Source organism: Sorex fumeus, unplaced genomic scaffold (assembly GCF_029834395.1).
Source record: "Sorex fumeus unplaced genomic scaffold, SorFum_2.1 ptg000013l, whole genome shotgun sequence".
Lineage (NCBI taxonomy): Eukaryota > Metazoa > Chordata > Mammalia > Eulipotyphla > Soricidae > Sorex > Sorex fumeus.
The window spans coordinates 34,381,196-34,408,492 of NW_026606070.1; the positions used below are offsets into that span (position 1 = coordinate 34,381,196).

At 34.4% G+C, this 27,297-nt stretch overlaps 1 protein-coding gene across 3 annotated transcripts in view; it reads left to right on the forward strand.

Moving 5' to 3' along the window:
* The window catches only part of GABRA2 (gamma-aminobutyric acid type A receptor subunit alpha2), a 130,213-nt gene extending 121,438 nt beyond the window's left edge, over positions 1-8,775 (forward strand). For all 3 annotated transcript variants that reach the window (XM_056111119.1, XM_056111118.1, XM_056111120.1), the window contains exon 10: positions 6,234-8,775. In XM_056111119.1, coding sequence (XP_055967094.1) covers positions 6,234-6,530 — 297 coding nt within the window. In that variant the 3' untranslated portion in view covers positions 6,531-8,775. The remainder of the gene's footprint in view (positions 1-6,233) is intronic.
* Positions 8,776-27,297: the final 18,522 nt, after the last annotated feature.

Sequence of the window (27,297 nt, forward strand, 5' to 3'; positions counted from 1 at the left end):
CATAATGAATAAATATTTAAGTTCTTCGGGATTATTCCCATCTCCATTAGTTCTCCCTTTTCCAAGACTTATTCATTTTTTTCCCTTTGCTTTTAAGTCCTTGAACTATATTATTAGGATATTTTTTAACTTATTTCTTCAAATCTATCACCTTGTCCAACTCTCTTCCACATTTCAATCTCTAAAGGTAGTTATATAATTTATGCGTAATTTACTAGAAAGTCAGAAAAAATATCTATCCCGTTGTTATCATAATTCTCCATTCTCAGATTCACTTCTTTGTCTAAAATCAGATTTTCTAAAGACATTTTTTTTTGCTTTTAGGGTCACACCCAGCGATGCTCAGGGGTTATTCCTGGCTCTGCACTCAGGAATTATTCCTGGCAGTGCTTGGGGAACCATATGGGATGCTGGAGATTGAACCCAGGTCGGCTGCATGCAAGGCAAACGCCCTACCCACTATGCTATCACTCCGGCCCCTAAAGACTTTTTTTTTTTTAATATATTTTGCCTTTCTATATAATTCTCAACACCCTGTAACCTGTTTTACATTCCATTTTTTATCCTCTGCTGAGCACTACATTTATTTCCCATGACAGGAGCCAATAGCTTTCTCACTTTTAATCTGATAATAATTTTCAATTTTTTAAAAGATCCTCAATAAATCCATTGTATATTGTTATGCTAAAGAATTCCATTTTAGCATCTCTCTCTATTTTTTTGTTTTTCTCTCTCTCTTGTCTTTTACTCTTTAAAATAAACTTCGATAAACAATTCCATTTTTTACATCCTGGCATCTGCCACTATACATTCTAATTCTGTAAGATTCTCTGCTCCTATTTCGGGGAGGATCAGTCCTAAATATGAGGAGAGATTCTTTTTTTTTTGCACAGATTGAGCACCCACTTTTGCTTATCACTATAATCATTCAGTTCTATTTTATGTTGTTTCTACTTTTCTATTCAAATTGTAATTCACACTATAAAGGATTTGGTGGAAATATTTGTAGAAATGTCTGGAGTAATATATAAACACTCTATTCATCCACTAGAAATGGATAATCTCTTAACTTCAGCATAATTACAAATCCTCAAGAAATCTCTAGCCCTTGGTCCTCTTCTCCATAATATGATCCTATTGGAAATGCAAGGAGTACCCTGCTCTTTGGCATAACTGCACATTCATATCTCATTTACTTCATTGATGATAATAGCAGTGGCCATCTTTATCAAAATAAATTGCTTATTCTTGGTCCTTTACATTTCAGGTACCCAGATACTCAGTAAATTCAAAAGTAGAAATAAATCTAATCTGTCCTTGAGAAACAGGAAACAGTACTGGGGCAATTTGCTTGTCTCTCCCAGTTTTGACCCCTAGTGATACATATGGTCCTCCTGCACTGAGAAAGGTGATCCCTGAGCTTAGAGCTGTTTGTATTATACTACTTATTTTTTATTTATTTTGGGGCCATCCTGAATAGTGCCCAAGATTTACTCCTGGCTCTGCATTCATGGATCACTCCTTTCAAGGCTCAAGTAATCATCTGAGGTCAAGGAGATCAAACCCAGGTCAGCCACATTTAAGGCAAAGGCCGTATCTGATGCACTATCTCTCCAGCCCCACAAATGACACTATATGTGCAATAGTCTCTACAACATTGACCAAGATCTAAAGTGCATGTTCATATTCTTCCTCTAGCAATTAGAAACATTACCAAATATCAGTGCCTCCACATAATCCATATACTTTTTGATGTGCCCATATCTCTTGCTAAAATGTTCCTCTTTTTCCTCCCTTCCTTCCTTTCTTAACTGAGGAACTACCTATTTCTTCAAATTCATTTTACTTAATCTTGGAACTTTCTTAATGAACCTAAGTTATCACTTCCTAATATGTTAGTGTATGTGGCACAAATTCCTTTACTGTAACATGATCGAATTATAATTTTATTTTAAACAAATCTATTTTTAATGCTAGAATATATGATATGAGATGATAATGGCTATTTTTTATTATTCATCATCTTCTCTTCCATTATCTAGAAGAGCAGTTGGCACACAATTTAATTTAATTTAATTAAAAACAAATAACTTTAATGTTTTGAAATTGTTTTCATTTGTCAGAGTTACTGGTTTTGCACTGACCCAGGATATTTTGTGAAAACACTGATTATTGGCTTCCTTAAAGTAGAGGGATAGCAACATCATAGTTAAATTAACATGAAATGTTTGTGATTTTTTTCATGCAAATTGTTAAAAATATTTTTTTAGATTTATTCATATATATTTTTTAAATTAATTGAGTTGCCGTGAATTACAAAGTTGAGAATTATTCATGAGTAAATTTCAGGTATACAGTGTTCCAATACCAAGCCCTTAAGCAGTGTCCAGTTTCCTCCACCAATGTCTGTTGTTCCTCCCATCCCCCAGCCTGCCTCTAATGCAAATACTTTACCCCTCCACCATTGTCTTTATATTGCCTTCCCATAGAACCCCCCAAAGCACCCTAGTGTTAAGCTTCCTACTGAAAACCAGTTTTCCTGCTCTCTTTCTTCTCTTGCCTTTGAGCATTTGTTATTCTCCTACTATATTTCTTTATATCCTACAGAGAGGTCATTCTGTGTATTTTTACCATCTTTGCTTGTTCCAAAAGCATTTCGCGCAGCTTACCAAAAGACTGCATTTGCATCCATTACAAAATGAAGTACAAATAGAATAGGATATCAGGATAAAGAAAACTGATTGCAAGTATGTCCACTATTTGGGTCACAACATTAGTTGTACTCCGTGCTAGAGTATTTGAGCTTCGGATTTTAAGCATCTAACTTAAGTAAACCATGAGGGATGGGAGTAGAGAGTCACTTTTCTTTATCAAAAAATGAAATTAGAGGGTGCCTGAGAGATGATAGTTCAGTGGTTAAGATGCTTGCCTTGAATGCAGCCAACTCTGATTCAATACTTGGCACTGTTTATGGCCCTTTGAGCGCTGCCAGAAGTGATCCCTGAGCAAAGAGGCTTGAGCGAACTTTAAGTATTGCCAGGTGTGCCCACTTACCAACTCCTCAGCACCCCTCCAAAAAATAGTATAAATTTTCTCAGATCATTTTCCTACCCTGAATTTCTCCAAAATATCATCAGGTTTTATGTTAGGGAATTATGGGTACTATTACAAGAAATACAACGTTTTCCCAATGAAAACAGTAATGAATTTCATATTGATGTTTCTTGTAGTTCCCTTCAGTAAAAGCTGAATCCATTACATTTAATGTACAACTCATGTGAAGGCAATTCTTTAAGGAGCTAAGCTAATATGGTCCGTGTGTTTAGCTTTCTCATGGCTCAATTTAACCAAGTCTAAAGTGCTTCGAGAAGTAGATAGATTCTATAACCTTCAGTCTCCTGGAAGCACCTCTTTTCTTAGGATGGTTAGCTGACAGAATTGTCAGAAATAGCAATTTCTGACAGTACCAGTTGTTTTACAAATAATGGGCTTTCTAATAGCCAAAAATAATTGCAGAAAGCAATGTGGTATGTAAAAGAAGTGCACAGTTGCCACTGTGCAACTGGGGATTAAAAGCTCCACTTCTTTATTCTAAATTACAATCCCTGAGATTGTTTGGAACTATCAAACCGTATGAGTTTTGTTTTCATTTTATATGCCAAGAAACTTCACTAATGCTCAAATAATTAACAACTCACAATATCTGATATTGTAAGGAAGAAAAGATTATTTGCTACGATGGTATAAAGCATTCTTATTTCAGGGATTTTCCAGATTTGAAAGCCAAAATGAATATTCTAATAAACTATAATCTCAGAATATTCTGAATTAAACAAAAATAATTTTTAAATTATTAAAAATGCAATTAGTTATAATTCCTTTTCACCTCACTTAACTGCATCAACAATTTCAATAGTGGCATAATTTACTGCTTTCCCCCAGGTAGCATATAAAAGAAGACCATTTATTGATTTTGTTTATAAGACCTAATTACCCTCCCCACTTAAAAGAGATTCAAAGCAGCATCACAAACATACATTGATTCTATTTTATTATTTCCAAGTCTCCTACATCTATAGATGATGAAATGATGACTTTGTTACATAAAATTTAAAATAAACAAACACATTTTATTAATCAAACAACCAGATTTTGTGTATATATTCTACAAGAAATATTTTCAAACAAAGTAAATTTTCTACTATATATCATTTATCATTAAGTACATGTTTACTTTTTAATTATTTTATTTTATAAAGTAGTTCACAATATTTGATTACATTTAATATTCGAGCACCAATCCCACCACCATTGCACCATCCCACCACCATATTTCAGATATTTCTATCCTGAACCCCAACCCCTGCCCCTAAGCAAAACCGAAATAATTTAATTTGTACTGTTTGTTATGAAAAATCGCTGAAAATGCTCCTAAAAAGTTTACCTAGAGGAAAGAATGTAAAGATTGTTGTATTTCACCCTGGAATTACTAAGCACTTCTATAAGAGATCACTAACATGTTGTTAAAGGTTGAGCCTTGTGTAATATATAAAACATATATATATAAAACAAATATATATATATGTTATATATGGGTTATATATATATATTTGTAAAAAAATTCCCTCTAATATTTGTTGCCTCCTACTTTAAACCCCAATATATGTGGTGCGGTACTCTTGGAATATGGGGTGGTATGAGATATGACTTATCACGCGGTCCAGGGATATGTTCACTCGTGCGTGAGGCTCCCCTGAGCATGTGGAAAGTGGCCTTGAGTGTGGCGGCGGTTGAGTTCTGGAGGTTTTCGGCTGCCGGAGGTGGGTCCCTTGGGCGGGAAGGGCTCTCACCTGCTCCCCTCCCAGCGTCCCAAGTAAAACAGCCTGATGCAGGGTCCAGTGGCATGGTTATGGCCAAGTACTTGTTTTCTGAGATTTCTCTCTGAAAGCATCTGTGTTACAAGTTCTGCAATGCATTCTGTGCCTTCAGGGAACTTTTAAAAAGATTTCCATGGAGACATTTTCTGAAGAAGCACCATTTCCACAGAAGGAAGTCCTATCTTTTCAGCCTAAAATATGTCTTACATAAAGATTAGTGTAGGTTTATTACTGGTTTTGTACTCAATTGTAGTATTATTCATAGGCTAAGGAATACAGGAGTATATATGGATTGAGGTTGAGAATAAATATAGCCATATAGTGTATATGGATTGAGGTTGAAAATAAATGTATCTGGCTATTTTGTGTTTTAATTATTTGTGAGATATATAATTAGACGTGTCTAATACCTATAATGGATAAAAATTCAGGTAAGAAATATCGTTCATCTGTTGCTAGGTATTAAAAGCCTACTTAACAGAAAATATGATGATAGTTGATCTTCATTCTTCACATTTGCCTTCCAGTTGTTTTTATTTTTTAAATTTGAAATATCTACAAAGAAAGAAACCATAGTGAAAGTGTTGATTTTCTCCTATGTTCTAGGAAGCACTATTTTTATGATTTAAGCAGAGAAAACTATGTGAATATAAACTCTCTGCGATGGGGGTCTGTCCAATGATTGAATGATGTCAAGCCAAACGGAAAAAATATAGTGCAGTATATATTAGTTCAAATTAGGAGAAAGTAGTAAGCCAACCTAGAACAGAGAAACAAATCAGGACTATAAGGAAATAAATTTTGGATGAGCTGGTAAAAAACTTTAATAGTTTGCGTTTAACTTTCCTTTTATGTTCTAAATATTTGTGTTACCTTGTTATCTGTACATGGTGATAATTTTTCCACATGTAAATACAGCTATGGTTTTGACATGAGTGGGAGAAATCTAATCAAGCTGAAGAAATTAAGTTTAGTTAGTGTTTTAGGTCATTGGGTTGATTATTCCTCTAATTAAGATATTTCTGTTGTTCTCTTATTGATGTGCTTATTCATTCAACATGAATATCTGTGATGGGTAATGATTAAAAACACATCATTTATTAAGATTCTGTATTTTTTTCATGTACCAATAAAAGTTTCCCTAGGAAAATTCTTCCATTGATTTAGTTGTGGGGCTCTGACCCTCAACGTTTTAAAACTTAATAAACTACTTTTATTTTTATTTTCCTAGATAATCTTGTTAGGTTAATATTCTTCGGAATTCGAGTTTGAGAAATGTTAAATAGGCAGAACATTTTGTTGATTTTTGTATCCTAAACCCACATTTTGTTCATTATTGTATTTTCCATTTAATAGAAAAAAGAAAAGACTACTGTGGTGATACAGAACAATGCGTATGCCGTGGCTGTGGCAAATTATGCTCCAAATCTTTCAAAAGACCCAGTTCTCTCCACCATTTCCAAGAGTGCAACCACTCCAGAACCGAACAAGAAGCCAGAGAACAAGCCAGCTGAGGCCAAGAAAACTTTCAACAGTGTTAGCAAAATTGACAGAATGTCTAGAATAGTTTTTCCAGTTTTGTTTGGTACATTTAATTTAGTTTACTGGGCTACATATTTAAACAGGGAACCTGTATTAGGGGTCAGTCCTTGAATGGAAACATGGGCTGTTTGGGGATATATAGCACCATTAAACTCGGTTTGTTTTACTATATAGGGTCTGACTAATAACTGCTAATCTGAGAACCAACATGTACAGTATGTATATAGTGATATAGCTTACCTTAGACGTCTCAAGGAGATAGACCTTTGCTAAGTCATGGCACCATAGGCAGGAAGTGCCCTATGCTAAGAGAGCCATTGCCTCTTTTTAAAAAAAGAAAAAAAAAAGCTTTGCCCTAGGGAATAGTCGAAAGTGACTTTCAGGTGAGCTGATTGATTTCCTCTCCTTTAACAGTGATGAAAATGGGGATCCTATACTACCTTTTTTGGGCCCTTTGCATTTGTTTCTCAAATAGGAGTATTTTTGTTTTACTATTACCTAAATATAATGTAAAATAACATCATCATCACAAAAGGAATTCTTTTACATAACAGAACCTCATATCTGCAACATCAGTTTCCTTCCTGAGTGCACCAAATCCCTGCTGATATAATTGGAAAGCTTGGCACACATCAAAAAAATAATAGTTTTCAAATCAGCTTTTAATTACTCTGTATAGTATTGATAGCCATGTACATATTACAGCATGATCAGCTCAAATAATTATGAATCAACACTGACAGAAAGTTAACTATGTCTAGAATTTAATCAATATTGGAATGTCATAGTCATTACACTTTTAATATAAGGATTTATTTGAAAAGGTAATCACCAAAATCGAATTAATTATTTTAGTTATTGGAAACTACCTTCAACGGAAAATAAAATGACAGCTGTGTCTTAACTATTTCGAGGTAGGTATTGCATTGAAATTGATCAGTTAAATTTTTTGGTGCTGGAGATGAGAAAGCACCCAGCATGGCTTCAATGGAGCAGTGTTCATGTTGGATTAGAAAAGTGTGCCAAAAACTCCCACTGATGAGAATTCATAGGTGTCACAACATATTGACTCAGCACTTATACAATTCTCTTCTTTCCTGTTTACTCAAAATTCTGCCTTAAGGCTTCTTCTCATCAGGATTTAGAAGCCACTAATTATAAAGGAAAGGGTAGTAAATTGGCACATTTTTCTTTCTTCAAAGCTGGTCTCTCAGATAAGAATTAATGTAAATCTGCTTTTGTAAATTGCAACTTTAAATTTTGTTGACTCAAATTTACAACAGCTTTGTATACTAGGAGAGGTTTTGGTAAGAGTTGAACATTTTTAAATTGAAATTTTAAAGTATCACAGATAATGGATTAGATAATAGGCAGAAACATGAACACATACATACATGTGAACACACAATTAGCTAAATTAGAAAAGACACACAAAGGTAACTGAATTAGAAACTGAATTAGAAACCACAATTTCCAATTTTATAAAATTTCTAATGGCAAATGTGTAAAATTCACACTTCTTTTAATATATTAAAAGATATTCTTTATGCCCCTGAAATATATTAATAAATTTAACAATTGTGTCTCATCCCCGGTTCAGTGTTTTCGACAAACAAACCAAAATCCTTTTGACTCACATATACATTAGCAGTTATCAGTTGACTTTTACTACTAGATACACCTTAATGATGGTGATTTTGTAGAAAAAAGTAGTCAAATAGTGACCTTTCTTGAAGTTTTGTACAGTATTTCAGTATAGTGCATAAATAGGTATGTTCATAAAAACAATAAAATGAATATATTATGAAAATAAGCAAAATCACAACAGAATTTCTATTCCTTTGCCTCATTTGATTTTTTTAAATTTTGTCTTTATGTAATTCTGTATGTGTATTGCATGATTATATCAACACCAGGGTCACAAACTGCATCTTATTAAAGGAATTTTCAGTGAAGATGGCCTTGACATTAAAAATTCCTGCACGAACAATAACCACAGTCCATAACAAAATAAATTCCCTTCTGACAACTTTTATGTAATCTAAATAGTTTTAAATATTCAATTTATCGATGCATTGAAAAAGAAAGTATTCCATTTTTACACATTAAAATAAAGCGTAGCTCTTCTGTGTAGTTTAGGAAAATATGCAGTAGCATAAAGGAAGTATAAAGTGCTTGAAGGCAAGCAATTAAAACACTCTGAGTGGTATGCATTATTAGATACTGAAAATTATTTTGATTTGAGTTCTTCATTGGTCCCTAATAGCTTGTTCTTATCACAAATTGACAAACATTCATATGTAAAAAAATAATTGAAAATAGCACTTGTGTTGAATAAAAGACAAGACCCATCTCTGCCTTGGGCAAAGGGTTGTATCTATATTGCAAGCATTAGCCTTACTAACTTGGATAATAGATTGACCAGAAATATTATTGAATTTTTATTTTTATTTTGAGTTATTAAAATGTTTTTTGAGTTTAATGACACCCTTGCAGTAATGTTTTCTGATAATGTGCAGTATGTTTTACTATGATTACCCTCTAAGCTCATTGTGCTTTTCCTAATGCAATTTCTAATCTTTTAGAGCTTAGATAAATAACAGGGTGCTTTTGATCTTGTCAAGAAAAGAAGGATATGCAATAAAAAAGTATTTTAAGTTAAAGAATCTTGGCTTTTAAAAAATAAATTCCCCTTCCATTAATCATTATAAAGACCCACAGTAAAGATGAATTTATCACTGATTTTTTTTCTAGGAAATGCTTAAATATAGGATAGGAGTGTCTTTAGCCAGTTTTTTAATCATTGGAAAATTGACAAAGGGTTGTGTTCTATACAAAGTATTGATAGTATTGCATCTATAGAGCAAATGTTAGAATGTCATTCCTGTATAACTATTTCTATGACTTAGTTAATATTTATTCAATATTATTTCATTTTCTAATTTTTGACAGTCTTGGGATAATTCCATTTATACACATTCAGAGAATTTAGTTGAATTTCTGAATGAGTAAAGTATATTCAGTTTTATTAAGAGTTTAATTTTGGGTACACATATACTGATCTAGCAGTAAGAACTATTTATAAGTGCATAAGAATATACACTAAAAATACATGGTATGTTATGACAGTGTTGGCTCATCTGTTGAAACCATGCTCCTGTTTTGTTCAGACTGTCTCTACATTCTCCCCTATTATTTTTCTCCAGTAGATATAATTAATTTTTAAAACACAGAGAAACTATTATTCAGTTAATGTTTTTCTTTTGAGTGTGTATCTCATACGTTAATGTGAACCTGATAATTCTTGGTTGAGCAAGATGAACTCTGTCCTAATATTATCATAGATTATGAAGACCACCAAAGTCCCAAAAGGATTGTATCAATAGATATTACAGTGTAGCCTGTGACCAGTCCAATGGGATGGCAAGGGGAGAAACCTCTCATCTGAAAATTCATGATTCTGGGGCTGGAGAGATAGCACAGCGGGTAGGGCATTTGCCTTGGATGCGACTGACCCGGGTTGGACTCCCAGCATCCCATATGGTACCCTGAGCACCTCCAGGAGTAACTCCTGAGTGCAGAGCCAGGAGTAACCCCTGTGCATCGCTGGGTGTGACCCAAAAAAGAAAAAAAAAAGAAAAATATGATTCATTTTGTATGAGGAAGTTTTGTTTCAAATTTTCTATATTTAAATGTCCTAAGATAATTTCCATGAAATTCCAAAATATTTATTACTGAATTTAAAATATGAGATTATATTAATAGGTTAATTGAATATGTTGATCCTATTACATCTGTGTGCGGTTCTATTTAACTATATGCTTGAGCACCAGGATGCTATTAATAAACACATATTACAATAGAAACCACATTATATTATTTTTATCCATTAAATTCATGTTTTAAAAGTGAAATAAATAGTATTATTATTTGATATTCATAATTTTGTGATATCAGCATTTATATAAAATATGCTAACATTTTCCATTAGCATTTAAGCACTCATCTTCAGACATCGTAAGATAAATTTAGAACCTCCAAAACAATGAAATACCCAAATTGGAAAATTTCTTAAAGACATAAGTATGTTACCAGTAGACTGAGTGACACATTGATTCATTGTCTTCTGAGGAAAAGGTGAAATTATACGTACATATTGCAGAAATACTTAAAGTCACAATTCTATCCAGATATGCATATAGATCAAAATACCTAAATAAGATAAAGTCTTACAAAAGTATTTGGGGAAGGTTATCATTGGAAATTAGTCTGTAAGAAGTTTATATTATACTTTTTAAATAATTAAACATTCAAATTATTAACCACTGGCTTTGAATTTTACATCATTGAAATACTATGGTTTGTCCATCTAATTCAAGAATATTCTACTGGGATAAAATCTAGAATCTCATACATGCGAAACATAGATGCTATCATTGAACTATATTCTTGACCCCTTTTTCTTCTGTACATAACTGTATATTCCACTTCAAACCACCTTCTGTATGTTCTATTTAGTATTGAACATCAGTTATATTGCTAGAAGGAAAAAATAATTCAGGTTTCTTTTTTTTGCAGTGGGGGAGATTAGGGGCCACAACTGGTGGTGCTTAAAGCTTACTCCTGGCTCTGTGCTCAGGGATTATTCCTGACAGTGTTCCAGGGACCATATGGAATATGGAGGATCAAATCTGAGTCAGCAGCGTGCATGGCAAATGTCTTACATGCTATACTAGCTCTCTTGCCCCTCAGATTTATATGTTCAGAATTGTGATTATGTTTGTCTGAATGTGTATTTGTCTTTTTTCCAGGAATAGACATTTTGAGAAGTTCAAACAAATTTATGAAACTAAACAATTTTATTAATGGATTCAATCTCAAATATAACTCTTACTACACTAGCAATTTACTAAGTCTAGTGAATAACTTTTCAGTAAGTCCAGAACATTTATTACTTTGTATTGAGTCTAGATCCATACAAATGACTAGATAACCCATCATATAAAGAAAGTCAGTCTTTTTTTTTCTTTGCTTTTTGGGTCACACCCAGCAGTGCATAGGGGTTACTTCTGGCTCATGAACTCAGGAATTACTCCTGGCAGTACTCGGGGGACCATATGGGATGCTGGGAATAGAAACTGGGTCGGCTGTGTGCAAGGCAAGCTCCCTACCCACTGTTCTATCGCTCCAGTCTTGAAAGTAAGCATTTTTCTTAGATACTGTTGATTACTTTGAGCCATTATTTAAAGATTACATCACAATCTTTTTTAAATTTGAATAGAAACTTTATTTTTAAATTCCAGTGTTCTCATTGGAGGATTCTTAAAGGGTCTATCAAGTTGGTTGATTGAGAACACCAAGTCACATTATTCATTTATATTCAAAGAATAGTTTTATGCCTTTTTAATTGAAATATTTTTTAATATTTTCATAGATATCTCATGACCTGCTAGTTAATATTCCAAGACTTTGCCTTTATTACCTCATTCTGAACTATTTACAAACGTTATTATGTGATCTTGAACTTCTAGTTTATATTTCTATAGTTCCATCAACACACTGGCCTAAAATTTATTGTAGGCAAACTTAAAAAAATGTTCTTTTCATTAATCCATATTTATATGATGCCCTGGAAAGCATATCTAATAAGATATCCACCACCCACTTTTCTATACAACATTTTTTTTAATCACTAAACTTTTTAGCAATCAAGAATCCATTTCTGTGAAACTATTCACAAACATTGGCTATTGAGTAAATCTTGAATCTTCATTTTCAATTAATACTTAATGAATCTTTTTAAATTTATAGTTAATGACAATTGCTTATGACATAGGTAATTATATAAAATGCTAATAGCTGATTAAGCACAGAAGAAAAAAGTACTTCTTTTTTGTTTTTTGCCGGTTTATGTATTAGAAAGATGCGTTTTTTTACTGTATTTTTTTTTATTTCATGATATTGAAACCCTGGACTTCAAGAATTTTACACTGATATCACTTTGTTGAAAATAACTACATAAAGAAGTCTAAAATGACCACAAATAAATGTTAATTTGGGAGGACTGCAAATGTTGAATTAGATTAGTTGGTGTGAAAATTTCAGTTTGTTACACTGTTTTAGATATCTTTCCTTATTATAACATGCTGTCAAGTGCAATGCTATATTATTGGATAAATGTAGTATAGTAATTCCAACAAAGTTTTTTTTGTAAAAAAATTGAAATAGAAAATCAAAACAAAATGACACCAATTTATTTTAAGAGAAAAGGTTTATAAATTTGTTTTTCATTTTTAAAAATAAATAGTACAGTAGTTGAAGCAATGAACTATTTTAAATATAACATAGTATGTATAGAGGTTTAATATATGAATATATTATATATTATATTATATATTAATATATTATATATTACATTATATTAATATATAATAATAGACTAATAAAACCTAACTTACTAATAAAACCTAACTTTAATCCACAAGTTTCATCAATTAAACTTTACCATACATGAATAACTGACTCTGTTGATCTTGTCTGCCTGTACCATGATTAATTTCAAGGTAGGTACCCTATTTGTTTCCAAGAACCATTTACATAGCTAAAAAAACAGGTTTCAAAGTGTGCCAGATTGAGGATGTAAACTTTAACAAAATAGATATTTTATAGGGGATAATAATGACAGTCTAGGGCTGGAGCGATAACACAGTGGGTAGGCGTTTGCTAGGCACATAGCCTACCCATATTCGATCCCAGCATCAATATGTTTTCCCCGAGCACCTCCAGAACTAATTTCTGAGTGTGGAGCCAGGAGTAACCCCTGAGCATCACCAGGTAAATCCAAAAATCCTAAAAGCAAAAAAAAAAACAAAAAAAAAAAAAACAAAAAATGAATGACAATCTTTGAAAGCTCCATGCTTCATTGCTAAGTTTGGAAGAGTAAAAAAAGAATAAAATGTTTTCCCTTTACTCAAATTAACAATATATTGATGTGCACCAGAAAGCTTATGTACTAAACTTCAATTACTCTTGTACGGTAAAAATGCAAATTTTTTGATTGACAGTATACTTATAGGTATTCTGGTGTGAGAAAACCAGAAATTAATATGTTTGTAATTTGTGACCTTGTTGTAACTGGAAACATTTTTATGTATGTAAGATAATTTGACATTTATTGAGTATGTCATTATGCTTGCTGTTTAATAAATTCTTAATAATCACATGTAAATTAATGCTAAGCATTATCTTTTTGTACTTATTAAAATTAATTTAAATATATTTAACGTGAACATTGTGGTTTTGTCCTATAATCAAAACAGATTTTTTTATCATGATTGAATTTATTATTTTATTATAAAAGTGGATCTTATATAGGGATATGATGCTGACATTTTGTAATATTAATCTTGAATGTTGTAACTTCTTAAATTTCTTTCTTTCTACTTTTTTTTTTTTTGCATTTTGGGTCTCACCCGGCAAGGCACTGGGGTTACTCCAGGCTCTGCTCAGGAATTACTCCTGGTGGGGCTCAGGGGACCGTATGGGACGCTGGGAATCGAACCCAGGTTGGCCATGTGCAAGGCAAATGCCTTACCCGCTGTGCTATCGCTCCAGTGCCATTGAATTTATTTTAAAGCAGAAAATTAGAGGGTGATGGGAAATTATAAACCTACCCTAAAATTTTAGGTGAAGGGATCATGTATTTTTCCTGTTGATTTTAAAATTCCAAGAAGGTGATGCTTTGGAAAATATTAGTTCACTCAGAAAGCTGGTTACCATCTGTCAAAAAAAAGTGCAGCATTGAGACTGGAGAGACAGCACAGCGGGCAGAGTCTTATGGTCCTGAAAATTTCTATGACTAATGGGGCAGGACTTTGGGAATGAAATGCATCAGGATAATGGGGGGAAAGGTGGTTTCCTTCCTCACTGGCAAGAGGAAACAAATCTTCCAGGCCTAACTGCCAATTATGTTTCCCTGTCAGCCTAGAACCCTGGGCAGAGTTTTATTTTCCAGGGAAGCCCCCGGAATGCTGAGACAGAACCTTGGGGTTGAACGTGTGTCAGAATGATGGGGGGAGAGATGGAACATCTGGAGAGAAGAAATTGTGCCTTAATCTCTAACTGGAAAGAGGAAACTAGGGCTCCCTCTTTCAGAAGTAAGTTTAATTTAACAATGAGGAAAGTTCCAAATTCATAGTAAGTTACACTCAACAAAATGCAACATAGTTATAATTTTCAACCAATTTTCCCACTATAATTTTATAGACCAGATCTTGTCAAATCCATGTGAAATGAGGCAAGGTATAAATAGAAACATTTAAGTTCTCACCTTGTATGGGGCACAGATACTCAATTTTTTGTCAAGTCAGCAAGCTTGTAAGCAAGAGACTCTGGAGTAAATGGCCAAATTCAGAAAAGACTATTTAGGAGAAAGTAAAGGAAGTGGGAGGAATGCAGGGAACCTCCCAAGTTGTGGTGGTGGTGGGGGGGAGGGGTATTCCAAAGAAAGGATTCCAGGATCTAGGGTTGTCCAGGTTATTAGGTACCATTTCAGTTGCTCTTCTATATTAAATTTTCTTCTTAGAGGCTACAACCCTTAATTTTGCCCTACCAGTCTCTCTGAAAAATTCCCAAAGGGAGAAACTGAGGTCTCAAAGGACTTCTGATGAATTAGAATTAAGATCCAAGACCAAGGATATTGCTGAGAAATGAGGCTCAAAGAATAGTATAGTCCGGAGACTGCAGCACTCACAAATTGAAGAGGTTTTATTCTCACAAACCTGTGGTTATTATTAATTGTTAAAAGTTTTCAGATGCAGATTGAGAGAAGAAACAAAACAAAAAATAGAAACTCAGGTATAGGTAGGAAAAATAGCACTAACTCCATCCATTTCTCTTTAGAAAATCTGGAATTGTTTCTTTAATCATTATAGAACTCTCCTTGTTATTTCCCATAAAGGTTTAACAAGTTGAGACTTCTACCAACAGTAAATGAAGGTGCCATTTTCAACACAAACCTAAAGCTGTGTATTGTCTTTGAACAGCAGTTAATGTCTAGTTAGAAAAATATTACAGGGGCCAAGCCTAAGCCTTGTTTGCACTGGCCCTGGTTTAATTTGCATCCCAATGTGACCCTTCCACCCTAGCATCTCCCAGTGTAGCTGTGGAGGCCCTTTGAGCACTGCAGGGTATTGCCCGATTGGTCCCCAACACACAAGTCTTGAGCAGCACTGTTATCCTTGCTCATACATCCTCACCAGCCCAATTGACCAAGAGTCTCCATGGAATCTTCCCTAGACCCCTTGAACGTTCATTTCTTGGAGCCCTGACTGTCAAAATTAAAATAAATTTTTATATCCCCTTATCAAAATGTGGAAACCGGTTCATCAAATTTCTTCATTTGCATGCTTAATTCTATGTTGACATTTAATCATTATGTAATTGTGGTATATGTAAAATAATAGCACAGCACTGTAGCACTGTCCTCCTGTTGTTCATCAATTTTCTCGAGCAGTCATCAGAAACGTCTCCATCGTGAGATTTACTGTTACTATTTTTGGCATATTGAATACATCATGGGTAGTTTGCAAGGCTTTGCCATGTGGGCAGAATACTCTCGGAGCTTGCCAGACTCTCCAAGAGGGGTGGAGGAACTGAACCCAGGTCTGCCGCGTGCAAGGCAAATGCACTACCCACTATACTATTGCTCCGACCCATGTAAAATAATACCTCACATAAATATGTAATTCTACACATAGGCTCTGTGAGTTGTGGGCTAAGGAATGAGAGGGAAAAAGAAGAAAAATTATAATCTTATAAAAGTATATGTGAGATACATAGTAAAACAGAAACAATGACTAATGCTGCCCATTGCTATTTAAAACAATGACATTGTGTGTCATAATTATAACCTCTTTTTTAACTCTAGCCATTCATGACAATTTAACTCTCAGGCATCTCAGAAACATTGTCAATCCTTGTTAACTGCAACTAATGCATAAGACTAAGTTGGAGGACCTCAAAGATCGCAAATAACATTTTCATTCTAACAGAAGAGTGTGTGCTTTGAAACTATAATTCTTGTGGTGGAACTAAAAACTAATTTGCCTTCCTTCTTAAGACATAGTGAATTACACTTTAGAGACCTTCAAGTATTTAAGAGTATATGACAGTAGATCATTTAGTCCTCGGACTATGGAGCTCTTTACAAAATGAGGTTATCTTGATTATTCAGCGAAACTTACTGGAGAGATAACCCACTCAGTATTTATTGCTCTCTGAGGTAAGTTTATCCTTCTAATGTGAGTCATACAGTTAGAAAAGCTGGTAGAAAATATTGCTACTTGACTTTACTGGAAGTGATTACCACCTTGACCCTCAAAAATATCCACTTCATCTTCAGCTCACTGCCCATGATTTTTAAAGTTTATAGAATGGTTCTAGTTTTCTTCCTTAACCCCATACAGAATCTGTAAAATTAATTCATTCTAGACTTCATGGATTAAAGTCTCAGCATAGGAGGAAAGGCAGTGCAAAACTTATAAAATAGTCTGCTTCCAAAGGCAGACTGATGGTTTACAGGGTTCATTCAGATGCTTGCTTTTGAAAACCTGGATATGGACTGTTGGTGCACAACCATATCATAAAAATGAGTCCTTAGATGCTGCTCTAAGCAAAGCCAGGATCCCACATTACACTAGGTGGGTGAGCTTAAATTTAATAGTCTCAAGAGGGAAAACTAACCCTCTGTGGCCAGCAAATTCATGCAGCATAAAGCAGCAGCTTTCTCTTCTCACATATCTCAGGCCTAGTTAGGTTTTGAATGTAAATATCCTTTTCTGTTTGTTTCTCACCCTGGATGTGAGGTCATGAACTATGTTTTCCTTTATGTAAATGAGTTACTGTTTCTGTTAACTGGCAATGTTTCTGTTAACTATGTTTCTGTTTCTGTTAAAATGATGATTTAATTTACATACTCTGCCACGTGGCTGAATTTCATTGGATATGATAATAAGCCTGCTAATAAAAGGGGACTGAACAGGCTGCTTTCAGTTACAATATCAGAGAATAGTTGTAATCCTCCGTGAATAGTTTCTTTCCTGTGCAATCTCAATGCCTCAGACCTCCTACTCTAATATTTGTACAATGGACTATGGGTTAGTCAATGCAGGATATTTGATTATTCTTGATCCTTGGACTACCGTTTATAATAGATTTATACTTTGTAAAATTCTGTGTGAGCAGATAAAATTCAATCTTCTGACAGCTATCAGAGGGAAAATGTCGCATATATCTGTGGAAGAACACACTAGAAGTCAAGATGGTATAGAAAGCAAGGAAAAATATTTTATAACAGATCTGTTTCACACATTTCTACACATCTTAATAGCAAAAGAATCTTTGTTCCAAAATACCTTTTCAGATAACATTTGCTGAGATTGAGACTATAGCTCAGAAGTTTACATCCATGAGAATCTAGGTATGCTCAATGATACCTGAAATTAAAAAAAATACAAAACAAATATATACAGCAAACAAAATTTGGAAGTTAAAAGTAATAGTAAGTTTCTCTCTCTTCTTTTGGGAATGCCCTGCCACAGCGGCAGGGTGGGACGGGGGGGGGGGAGGGATGGGGGGTGGGAGGGATGCTAGGACCCGTGGCGGGGGAGGATGGGCACTGGTGGAGGGATGGGTACTTGATCATTGTATAACTGAAACCCAAGCACAAAAATTTATAAGTCTATAAGTGTACTTCATGGTGTTTCACTAATAAAAAAAATGATAAAAAAAAAGTAATAGTAAGTTTAATAGTTCGTATTCTCTTATAAATTGTATCTCTCTGGGATAGTTCATCACCCATTTAAAATATTAGAATTCCTCAATTTTGGGGTTCCTTTTGTAATATGACCAATATATGTGGGCGTCCCTCATCTTCTGTCACTTCTGACATATCTTCTCATGTTAAGAGGAACATTTATACATTTGAAACTGAATTAGCTCACATTAAAAATTTTATATTCCCATTTGCTTAAGAGTTTAGTGTTTTTAATATTCTAGCCACTAGTTATTTTACTAATTGTTGTTCATATACAGACAAACACAAGTTTCAGGGGTATAGGATTTTCAAGTGTAGGATCCTATGTCAGCACCACATGAACCTCAAAACACTTCTGAGTATGGCCTTGGAGGCTCCTATGTACTGTCAGAATGGCCTGGTAATTTAGCATCTCAGGCCACAAAGAACCATATATAATGTACTCTAGCATTAAAACATCTTGTGCATTTGGTGGAGTAACTCCAGAATGCGTCTGGGTCAGTCCCTTAAATGTTTCTTGGTAAACTAGACTCTGAACTCCCATCCCCACAAAGGCACAGACCAAAAACAAAAACAAAATCAGAAAAACAAACCAAAACACAGCTACTATATTCTACATTTAAAACAAGATGGGATTTTTTAATAGGACCTGTATTGCATAGAGTCTGATTGAAAGACTGAAAAGTATTCTAAAAATATAATAAAAAGGAGCTCTAGATTTGGAAATGCTCATAAATATTTCTACATAAGAACTATCAAAGGAGATTCTAACTCTTCTAATTAGGAGACCATGATTCATAACTAAAAATGATGTCACAGTTAACAGTGACCTGCCATAACAAGTGAACGTTAACAACAGTACTTGCCATTATGTCTAAAAGTATTACATATTCCAAGTTAGAAAAATGGATCTACCTTCCTGTTAAAATTTCATGGAGCTAAAAGAATTACACCATATTAAAATTATTTTAGATTTCCCTGAAGATTTCAATTAAAATTAATAGGAGTATGACAAACCCATTTTCCTCTAGGCTTTCAAATCCCAAATCTCATTGAGATGAGATTATGTATTTGTCAGAATCTAAATAAACTTCAAAAATCTAGCTCTAGGGACTGGAGTGATAGCACAGCGGGTAGGGCATTTGCCTTGCATGCGGACGACCCAAGTTCGATTCACAACATCCCATATGGTCAAATCCGAGCACCACCAGGAGTAATTCCTGAGTGTAGAGCCAGGAGGAACCCCTGAGCATCACCGGGTGTTACCCAAAAAGAAAAAAATAGCTATAATAATAGTGTGAATAACAATGATGTGACTATGACTTCTCCAGAATATGAGCTGAGAATTGTTTAACTAAATTCTTGATAAAACATAGATTTCTTATATTGAATAGGTAAAATGTGCTAAAAAAATAGATTATTTTTTCTTTGTTTTTTTGAGGGGAAGGCAGTCTTACCCAGTAATGTTCAGGTGTTACTCCTAGCTTTTCACTCAAGTATCATCTATGGTGGTGCTCGGGAGACCATAATGGGATGCCTGGGATTGAATGTGGCAAGGCTGTATGCAAGGCAAATACTTAACCATGCTGTGCTATCTTTCTGTGCCTCCTAGATTTTGTTTTTTAAAGTCAGAATTATAAGTAACAGAACAATGTTTTCACTCAGGTATCTACTGATTTTCCTGGTGTCTTCCTGCTACTACTAATATAGTTAGGTGAATTTAGAGTGACAAGTTGAGATAGTAAACTAGTAGATAAGATTGAGCGATTTGAAATTCTATATGCCATTATTTTAAAACAGGAATAAGACATTATTTGTCACACTGTGGAAAGATTATGAAAGGTCAGATGATTGTGGTAACTAAAATCTAGTGAGAATAGTATTTTTGTATAAGGCATTGCTTTTTTATAAGGCATGGTAATATCAGAAATAAATAGTATTTTAAGTTGGTTTTGTTCATTAGAAACCATAGACGTACCATATGGAGAGTGCTAAGAAAGTCATGACAAGAATTTAAAGGATATAAAATGTGTACAAGCAATCTACAACCGAATCTCAGTGATTCTTGGCATTGCAGAACTGTTTAGAGAACTGAATAATGAAATGGTTTAGAAAAGTACATGGCAAATGTAGCAGAAAAAGACCCTAGAATTATAGCATTCCTCGAGCTAAAAAGACATCAGAAAAGGAATACTGTACCAGATAAATCTCTGGCACTCTTATGTGATGATTTTGTGGGCAATGGAGAGAGAAATTAAGGGCATGGTACAATCTGTCCCTCGAAAGATGTATTGTGAAGTGCTCTCGTGTGAATGAAAAGGGAATAATTAAATGCATGACAAAAGGGGAATTTTTGTACCAAAATATTGATCAATGAGGTACAGGAAAAAATTAAACCATTGAAAGCATGTGATTCTTAAACTTCAAATACAGTTTCTTACTAAAATATATAAGAGAATGCATGTGAAGCAACTCTGAAATCATAATTAGAGGGAAAGCTATAACTAACACTTGCAAATGCTTCTAAAAGTGACAGTGGGAAGAATTTTTAAACAAATAATTTTCAGGCCTATTGAAAAGATAATGGAGTGTGTAGTTGTCTTGGCACAGACAACAGCTCTGTCCAGAGAATTATAGGGCAAGCAATACAGAACACTTGAGCTTCATTAAGAAGAGTGAAACATGCTGATGAGTGAAAAACAAGTAGCTACAGGAACAGAAAGACTGGGAGGGATTCTTAGTTTGCCTGTCTGTCATTTCACTCCAATATTGTTGTAACTGTTTCAAATTTTTCTTGTATCCTTTGTGTAAGAAAAAGAATGTTGTGGTTCTTTCTAATGAATCCAGCTGTTTAACAGGTTAAGAACAACCAGTGGGCATATTTTAAAATCAATGTATGAAAAATGATAAGTCATTTATATTATAACCATTGAAAACTGAAAATCAATGAAAAGAGGATTCATCTTGCTGAGCCTTGAGTAAGCTGACCACAACTGTATGTGTTGTGACTTTGTATGTGTTCCAGTTATTACTCAGACTACTCTAAAATTTTCATAGTGAACTTATGGTGCCTTGAACTAAATTGAAAGGTGTTTTGCAAAGTATGTAATTGACACTGTATTTTATCTCCAGAATTTTGCAATTAAGTAAAAAAAAAGCCCATAAAATCTAGAGGTTCCCTGAGATTCCACTAATGGGCAATGGGCATCTACCCTTAAAGGCACAAAACTTCAATTCCAAAGGACATTTTCATACATTGAGTGCAGCATTATTTACAGAAGCCAAGGTATGGAAGCAACCCAAATGCCCAGCAACCAATAAGTGGATAATGGAACTGTGGTATTTATACACAACAGAATACGATTCAGCAGTGAAAAAAATGGTACCTTGCTGAGACTTGAAAGAAATTAGATGTCATGCTAAGTGAGTGAGTCAGAAAGAAAATGACAAATACCAGATGTTCTCATTAATATACAAACTATAAAACACAAATAAAAAGACTATACAATGCTCTATGGAAACAAATACTAAGCTGTGGATAGAACTATGATCTGTGATAATAAGGGTGGAGAGGGACTTTGGGATAATATTGGAGGGATGAGAATGGTGTAGCAGAATTTCAAATATAAAACAACAATACTGTCACTATTCTTTATATACATAATACTTTAAACTGTAGCACTGTAGCACTGTCCTCCCATTGTTCATTGATTTGCTCTAGCGGGCCCAGTAATGTCTCCATTGTGAGACTTGTTGTTATTGTGTTTGGCATATTGAATACATCACGGGTAGCTTGCCAGGCTTTGCCATGTGGGCGAGATACTCTCTGTAGTTTGCCAGTCTCTCTGAGAGGGGCAGAAAAATCAAACCTGGCTTGGCCTCACTGGCCGCGTTCAAGGCAAACGCCCTACCACTGTGCTATTGCTCCAGTCTCACTTTAAACTAAATTTTAAAAAATTTAGGTATGTATTATTACCTTTTCAAATACTGGAAGTCAGATAATTAAATTTTCTGTCTGTGGCTTAAACTATAAAGTGAAATAATAAATTTGTTATTAATTATTGAGAGAAAACATGCTTCAAATCTTCTGGACCAGAATATAAGTAGATTATAGCATTTACCATTTCAGAATAGCCATGTAATCAAAAGTGTTGGTCAGCCATGGAAGTCTACCAAAACAGATCTATGGTAGCAAAACTTTAGCACTACTCAGTCAGTCTCTACCCAAAATGAAAGAGACAGAGAAAACTCATTAGAATATACAGATTTTGAATTTGACCAAGATCTTGTTATATAGCTGCATCAGGAAAAGTAGAATCAAATTTAGGTTAATATTCAGATCATCACAGTCATTTGGGCTGGAGCGATAGCACAGCGGTAGGGCATTTGCCTTACAAGCGGCCAACATGGCCTACCCGAGTTCAATTCCTCCGCCCCTCTTGGAGAGCCTGGCAAGTTACCGAGAGTATCTCACTCGCATGGCAGAGCCTGGCAAGCTATCCATGACGTATTCGATATGCCAAACACAGTAACAACAAGTCTCATTATGGAGAGAGATGTTACTGGGCCCGCTCGAGCAAATCGATGAACAACGGGAGGACCGTGACCGTGACCACAGTCATTTGTTCTGATTACTTACACACTGAGCTAAGGCTTCTCCAGTATTTTACTTTTATGTCTCATGAAAATGAGAAAATATTCTGGATACCTAGACTAGAAATGTTTTTGCCTGTATAACTGTTTGTATAAATTCTCATTATAGTTTTTTTGGGCTGATACATTTTTATTGGGCCTTTTACATTTTTATTGCATAGTTGATCAATAAAACCATAGTTGTTTTGATCTTATGCATCATTTGTCATTTTGTTACATGAATCTAGCACCAAAAGAGGAACTGCCAGTAATTATTGACAATGACTTGTTTTTGAAAATAATAGTAAATGCAGATGCCAGATATAGGTTACAAAATGAGGACAATTGTTTTCAACATAGCCTAGCCAGTTAGTTCCTTGGCACCACCTATGGTCACTGGACCGAAGGATTAACTGAGATTTTGTTGTATAGTTCTGTTTTGAGTTGCAAAATTTTATGTAATAAGCTATATTAAAATTATTGTAGAAGTTTCCCTAGAATTAGCAATCAGCATGACATATAATAGAAGTGATGTGTCTGTTCCTGACTTGCTCAGGGAGAAATCTCTCTTTGTTTACCCCCAGTACCTCCTGGTAACAGGACTAAGATAACCAATGTTCTAAAATCCCTTTCCAAGTTACCATCACAACACATTCTCAAGTATTGGACAATATCTTCCATCATAGTATGCCTGGCTATTGGCAGGCTCTGATTTCCATGATCTAGTTTGGAAATGTGTTCCTCAAACACCGTTAGCCCTTTTAATCATCTCTACAGCCCGCACTTCATTCTCTGTTTTTCATATGTGACAACGTGATTTTAATGATTTATTCAAGTCTAGTAAAATGCTATGTTCTATCTTACTTTGTAATAAAATTTTGACACTTTATTGATATTTAAAGTTGCTAATTGACTTTATGTATATTCTTATCTATTTAAAAATCTATATTTTAGTACATATTATTTTTCTCAAAAATATATTTTACTGAACTCTGAGTAGATACATAAAGGTCAAGAAGTAAATGCAAATAATAATAATCATATTTTCTGTGCTATTCTCATAAATACTATCTTACAGTATAGAGCAACATTTCCAGCATAGAGTAAGCATTATTTTTAAGTTACAGAAAAGAAAAGCTTGCAAAGAAATGACCAACAATGTAAGAGCATTTGTGGTTCCACTAAAGTAAGTGATTCATCCCTTAAATGTCTCCAAGTCAAAGGATAGATATTTCAGTAACTTTCTAGTACTATAATTTTGTTAAGTTTTAGAATATGAGTGAGAGATAGATGAGCTCATGTCATGCTGAACTACTGTTTGGTTTTGTGAAAATTATGGCATTGATTTTCTTGGTATCCTTATTTTAGGTCAGTAAATTTTGATGTGAATCACATAGGTTTTCATATTTAAAAAATAATTTTCAAAGTACCCTTATCCCAGGTGGTCAGTGCAAAACCAGCTGATAATTCAGGACTTGGAGAAAGAAACTTTTCAGAAGATTGCTTGTTCTTTTATAATTAGGCTCTATAAATTGGAAGTTTCTGGAAATGCCTATGTTTTAAGTAACACATGTAACCAATTCAAAACATTTTGTATCCAGTTAAGCACTTTTTAAATATTTTTAATAATTGATTGTAGTGCTTAGTGAAAAGAAGAGGTATTGAAAAACTCTGCATTTGTCATAACTAAGTCCCCAAACTGGATTTGTCTGAGTAATCTTTGGAGGACTACCAGGATTCATTATTGAATGTTGACATGTTATATTCACAAAATTATCTACTCAGTTAGTTATTGTCCTGTTTTGTTTTGCTTCATCTTGTCTTTCGTAAAGAAGTCAATTTCTAAAACAAAAAGCCTTGAAAAAAGAAATATATATTTTATATGAATATATGACTTCATATATATACATATATTTATAAATACATTTATGAATTCATGTTTCAAGAACATATATACATAATATATACTTACATATTATTTCATGTACATATGTGTATATTCACATAATTATATATACATATGACTTAATGTTCTCAAGAATTCTCACACTCACCATCAAGGAAGGTGTTCTGTAGAAGTAAATGGACACTGAATGAAGACATGAAAGCCTTATCATTGACAATATTATAAATAATAGTGCCTCAAATATTAAAAAATTAAAAGAAAACCAAAAAATAGAAAGGTCTACTTGGGACTGAGCTCAAAATAGGGAGTCAACATCTATAGCATTGCACAAAGAAAACATGTACAGTCAGTGGACAATTTATGCATTCTCATTTTCAATTCTATTTATGCATTTCAATTCTATTTATGCATTCTCATTTTCAAATCTATTCCTGCCAATCACAAATTTGCAGGAATAGTCAAGAAAGAAATGTGACTTCTGTCTTTGGAGTTTCTTTTTCCTTCTTTTCTTCACTCCTGTGCCACTATATTCAGCTGGAATTCTGTGGCCTTCTGATGGTTTAAACTTCCTTTTGCCTTTCTTCATTCCTTTTATCTTCAATCTTCCCAGAAAAAGTATCTTTCAAAAATTCTGATCACAACAAGTTGGATTATAGTTCTTTTTTTAAATTTTATTGATTCACTGTGAGTTATAAGCTTTCATGTTTGGGTTACAATCACACAACAATCAAACACCAATCCCTCCACCAGTGTACATTCCCCACCACCAATATCCCCAGTATACCTTCCCTACCCGCCCCCCCCCCCTTTCCCACCATCCTCCTGCCTCCATGGTAGACAATGTTCCCCATACTTTCTATTTTTGGGAATTATGGTTTGCAATACAGACACTGAGAGGTGATCATGTTTGGTGCTTTATCTACTTTCAGCACATATCTCCCTCCCGACCGGTTCCTAAAGTCATCATTTTCTTAGTGATCCCTTCTCTTTTCCAGCTGCCTTCTCCCCATTGCTCATGAGGCAGGCTTCTAAAACAGCATGGTCCTGCAAACCAATGGAATAGAATTGAATATTCTGTCACAGAACCCCAAAGATATGACCACTTAATATTTGACAAAGGAGCAAGACATGTGAAGTGGAACAAGGAAAACCTCTTCAACAAGTGGTGCTGGGAAAACTGGATAGCTACCTAGAAAAAAACAAAAACAAAAAAAAAAGAACTCTGACCTCTGTCTAATGCCAGGCACAAAAGTCAGATCAAAGTGGATTAAAGACCTCAATATCAGACATGAATCCATAAGGTACATAGAGGAACATGTAGACAGAACTCTCTGCAACACTGAAGCAAAAAGCATCTTTTAGGATGAAACAGCACTGACCATGCAAGTGGAAGCAAACATAAACAAATGGGACTACATCAAACTAAGAAGGATTATAGTTCTAAAAATTTTAGGTTTAACATGTGTTTATTCTGTCCACCCCCAGGGAACTTAGGTTTACTGAGTAACTCCCACCACAGTGCTCCCAGTGAACACCCAATTCCATCAGGCACTCCCAATCTTTTGTGTTTATCTTTAACCTCTCCTTTGTACTCTTCTTCCCCTATCTGTTAATCACTTAGCCTCAAATCAGACCCAGTAACTTGTAAAGTTCAAATTCTTCTGAGGGCTCTGGACTTTGTATATATAAATGAAATATTGCTTTTCTCTTTATGTTCTTTGCATAGTTTACTTTAGAGAAATGTTCTTTTTGTATGGACACAGGAAGACAGTTAACTTGAGAGTTAATTGATTCCAAATAATATTTGTTCCTGGGTATTCATCATATTTACTTGACTTAAGCCTCAGTTGCCCTTAGTTCCTAACACCCCCAAACAAGTGTCCCTCTGAGGGACAGGGATGGACCAATGGCAACACTAAAGCTACCCTGGCATTGAAAAGGCAAGCATTTATGTTTATGCACCATAAAAAGTATAAAAATTTAAGAGCACGGTCATGGAACAAGCACTGTCATGACCCAAAAAGAAGTAACTGAATAAGGACTTGGCTCGGGTTAGGAAAGACTAATCTGAATGAATGAAGAGTCATTCTTTAAGCTTAATACATTTTTTACTATGTCCATACAAATGATCGGAAATAATATTTAGAAATAAATTTAAGATGATTGTTTAAAAAATGGATACCAGGTAAGGAAAGGATAAAGCAATACATACTTAGATAGAATTCAGTCCTTAAACAGATCTCTAGCAGGAATCTAGAGTGCTGATGAGATTTTGTCCTTGAGTAAGTACTTCTCCTGAAGAAAGGGCCTAACATCTGTTCATTGTTTATGATAATGTTCAACTACTGTCACTGTACTCCCGTTGTTCATCGATTTGCTAGAGCAGGCCAGGTAATGTCTCCATTGTGACACTTGTTACTATGTTTGGTGTATCAATTGTATCATGGGTAGCTTGCCAGGCTTTGCCATGTGGGTAAGATACTCTCGGTAGCTTGCGGGGGTTCTCCAAGAGGGAGGAGGAAGTG